We start from the raw sequence: 4,430 nt of genomic DNA on the forward strand, positions 1-4,430 counted from the left end.
GCCCCTGAAGGTAAGTCAGATAATTCCCAAGTGCATCTATCGACCAAAGTTTCTATCTCAACATCCATGACTTTCTTCCAATAAGGAGACAAAAGATCATCTTGCACCGAAAAATGAATAGTGCAAGTGGAAATGGACAAGGCAAACTTACAGATAATAAATCAAAAGAGACAAAATGAGATAGAGAATGGCAAGTACCTTTCTTGACACCCTTCCCACTATATAGGTGAGTTTGATGTGTATAACACATGTAATGTATTATATAGTATGTGGCTCTCCAAATAATATAGTCCTTATCTCTCACGAACGACCAATCATCTTCCTCGACACGAGATCTTGAAAGACACAGTGAGTAGGATAAAAAGTTAAAGGAACAATTCATTGAGTTTACAAGTTGACTTAAAAACAATAAATTTTGAGGGAAATTTGGAAACTAGTAAGGCAGACTGAGGTGATAGAAAAGAAGCAGGTGCAACATTTCCCACTCCTTGTACTGGTGAAACAGACCCATCACCAAGATTGACATGTTTTATAAGCAACCACTCATTTAAGTTAAAAACTGACAAAGACATACCTGACATGTATTTAATAGCTTCTGAATCAAATACCCAAGACGGAGAATGACACACAATGAATGTAGACTTACTTGTGGGAGGAGAAGCATGAGTCAAGGATGTAGAGGGGGAAGTAATGGAGAGCTGAGTCATACTCTAGGCAATCTGCTATTGTTGTTGAATTAGTTGATGCAATTCATTTGTGGCTCCAAGTGTAATAGGTGTTGTAACATCAGATATAGTTGCATTAACATCATGTATAGTAGAATTGGCCCATGTAGGTTTTCCAAATTTTATCTAGCATCTATTAAAATAATGATTAGTGCGTCCAAATCGAACACACGTTCTATCAGTTTTGCCATCCCCTCAACCTCTTCCTTGGTTTGAGTTGTCTCTACCTCTACTTTGGCCAGTCCATGTACGTCCCCTGGACGAATCAGTGGAATCGAATGCAGTAGCTAATGTATTAAGAGTCGTGACTTCATCTATTTTAACATATTTTCTTACCTTTAGTACAATTGTCTTTTTAGCTCTCGTTACCCTAATAAAGGTACTGGATAGGTTATGTATTTCATGAAAGGAGAGGACTTAAGCCTTGATTCCATCAAATTCAACACCCAAACCATCCAAGAACTTTGCAACTAAAAGTTGATTTTGTTGTTTCTTGAGCTCTCATTCATCCATAGTAAATGGATGATAAACATTAATCTTTTGCCAGATACCCAAAAAAGAATTTTTAGTACCCTGTTATTTTCTTGTTTCCTCTTTTCAACCCAAAAAAAATCAGTATATAACTCAAACAGCCTTGAAAGATTGCTCTCATGAGCATATAGAGATACCCACATAGCTTTGACAGTCTCAAAATTCACAACCTGTTCTATAGAGAAGAATCTTTGTTATTGACAATCCAAGTCATAACCTTATTATCTTTTGCTTCTCAATCATTATAAGTGGGAATGGGGGGATCATCCTTAATAAATACTTCCTAACTGATGTGGCCCAATTGAAATAATTGTCACCATTCAATTTTTCAGATGTAATAATAATAATAATATCCTTCCCATAAGAACTTGCAATTTCTTTAGATGGTGTATATACCTCACTAGAATCAGCCATAATACTTTTATAAAAAACACAAAAATGTTCAATTGTACCTTCCAAAAGTTTTTGTATGATCAACCTAAATAGGCCCACCACTCAGAATTAGGATTAGGGCAGTTGCTATGATGTGCGCACTTCAAACTTCTACAATTATAGCATAGATTTTAAATTCCAAATAAAATAAGCCAAATATATTTGGTTCCAAGGACTCAAATAAGTTTAAGATCATGACTTGACTCAATTGAGTCGATTCACAATCTTAGTGGCATGGTATATCCCCATCCCTCATAAATTTGTTCCCAACTTTCACAAATTTGATTCCATTTTATCGTTCTATTATTAGTTGTAGTAGGTGCAATGAAATGGTCGATTTAATTCAATCATCATATAAGGGCTATAGATAGCAAGAATTAATTCAATTAAGAAGGAAAGGGAACAAGTTTTTTTTTTTTTTTTTAATTTTTGTATGTTAATTTACCCTTGATTTTAAACAATTTATGGTTAATTGACAAATTGTGTAAGTGGCAAATATTTGTTCTTTGTTAGTTTTATTAACAAAAAATCGTTCTTCAAGGCAATTTACCCAAACCCAACTGATCCATTGAATTACAGGTGGGCGTAAAATTGATTGACCTAGAAAATGTAAAATAATACCAAAATGTGTCATAAACTTAGTTGGAATTATTGGAGATAATAGTGTCGGTATAATGAACACAATAAAACCATGTACTATGTCATCAAGTATGAGTAAAAATATTAATATGATTAATTTTGTATTTATTTATAAATTATTTTATCCTTGTCATATAATAAATTTATTTATATATTTTAATACTATATTATTTTTAATAATTAATTTAACTTTAAATTACTTACAAATAAATATTTAGTAATTATCTAAAATAAAAAATGTGTTATTCAATAAATTTTAGTAATTTCACTTCGAAGGTTCATGATTATTAACTTGGTTATAAAATTTTAATGATTTAATATTATATGAATTTATTTTATGTATTTAAAATAATTAGCTCATGATAATTTATAACAGTTATTTTATGTTAGTTAATAAATTTAATTAATTGACTTGGAAAGGTCGTTGTTAATTATATTAAAATAAATAAACTAATTTAAATTCAATTATTAATTATGTTAAAATACATATATATCTTAGTATATATGCAAATACTATTTTATAAATTAATTTTTATTTAAATTAAAGTATTATTTTAGTATATGAATAACCTTTCGTATCGGGATATTCGGATTCTAATCTTGGCGCCAGCCGGAACGCGTAAGCCACCTGGATAGCAATTCATATTAGAAACGAGTTTCCTAAAACGAAGGAAGAACCTTCCTAGTCCTAGTTACACAGTCTGATTCTAACATTTATGTCCACTCTCTCAGCAGTCTGCACAGACACTCCCACCAGTTTTCCAATTCAACTCTCTTCGCTCCATAACCATTCCCTTCTCTTCTAAGTTAGTTCTCTCATTTCAACTTGTAATTCTTCGCTCCATAACCCTCCGCACAGACACTATCACTTTCTTGCTCTTCCTTCCCAAATCGCACTCCATTTTCCCTAAGTCTCACTCGCAATGCCGGCCGACGAGAAGAAGCCGGTCATCCTGATCCGGCGGGTGTGGGCTCAAAATGTTGTCTCTGAATTTGAGCTGATCAAGTCTCTGCTTCCTCGGTTCCACTACGTCTCCATGGACACCGAGTTCCCTGGGTGTGTTTTTCAGTCGCCCTCCGTCCGTGAAAGAAACCACCCACAAGTCCGTTACCAGGTGCTCAAGTTGAATGTAGACGCTTTGAAGCTCATTCAGCTCGGACTCACTCTCTGTGATGCCGACGGAAACCTCCCTCATCTGGGTACAAACTGCCGTTACGCCTGGGAGTTCAACTTCTCCGACTTCGACGTCTCCCGCAGTCTCCATGCTCCCAGCGCCATCTCGATGCTGAAAGAGAATGGCATCGATTTTGAGCGGAGCAGGAGGGAGGGGATTTCTTCCCTCCACTTCGCTGATTTGATGTTCTCCTCCGGGCTTGTTGGTAACGGCGGCGTGCATTGGGTCAGTTTCCACGGATCCTACGACTTCGGCTATCTCGTCAAGATTTTGACGCAGAGCAGCTTACCTGAACTCTTGACCGACTTCATGGAATTGCTGACTTCTCTCTTTGGGTCGTCACTGTTCGACGTGAAGTATATGGGTTCCAAAAAGAATCTCTACGGAGGGTTAGAGCGGCTGGCGAAGCTGCTGCAGGTGGAGCGCGCAGCGGGCAACGCCCACCAGGCTGGCTCAGACAGTCTTCTCACTTGTCAGACTTTTCTCAAGATGTCACGCAAGTTTGGGCTGGAGGCTAACAACTTCGCTGGAATTGTATATGGGTTGAATGAGAAGAATTGGGCTTATTGAGATTTATTTTTCTTGTATCTAATTAGTTAGCTTTGAATTCGTTTATTGCTCCTTTTGTACAAAGAATCAAACTCTTTCGTTACAAATATTTTTGGTTTCTCTGTAAAGAAAGATGTCTATTCGATCACAGATTTGAGTTCTTTTTTTTTTTCTTATGAAAATGCACTTAGAATCTCGACAAGTGTTTGTTCCTCCCATGAAACTTGAGTTTGCTTCAAGCAAAGGTGGCTGACCTGATTTTTATGTTAAGGGTGGTGTGTATCTTAGTGCTGCAATAAGCCCTTTCAGATACTCTTACTTTTGCCCTATTTTATTTATTTAATTTTTTTAACATTTGGTGGTAGGTTGACTGGATCGG

The 4,430-nt window shown here is 36.0% G+C and overlaps 1 protein-coding gene across 1 annotated transcript; it reads left to right on the top strand.

Annotated features, from left to right (window-relative positions):
• Window positions 1-3,029: 3,029 nt before the first annotated feature.
• Window positions 3,030-4,072, top strand: LOC137948577 (probable CCR4-associated factor 1 homolog 11). The gene has a single exon (XM_068794666.1). The coding sequence runs from the start codon at window positions 3,251-3,253 to the stop codon at window positions 4,070-4,072; it is 822 nt and encodes a 273-aa protein (XP_068650767.1). The 5' UTR covers window positions 3,030-3,250.
• The last annotated feature ends 358 nt before the right edge of the window (window positions 4,073-4,430 follow it).

Source organism: Aristolochia californica, unplaced genomic scaffold (genome assembly GCF_029961685.1).
Source record: "Aristolochia californica isolate CCGP_79_NKW_82.1479 unplaced genomic scaffold, dmAriCali1.0.hap1 SCAF_13, whole genome shotgun sequence".
Classification (NCBI taxonomy): domain Eukaryota; kingdom Viridiplantae; phylum Streptophyta; class Magnoliopsida; order Piperales; family Aristolochiaceae; genus Aristolochia; species Aristolochia californica.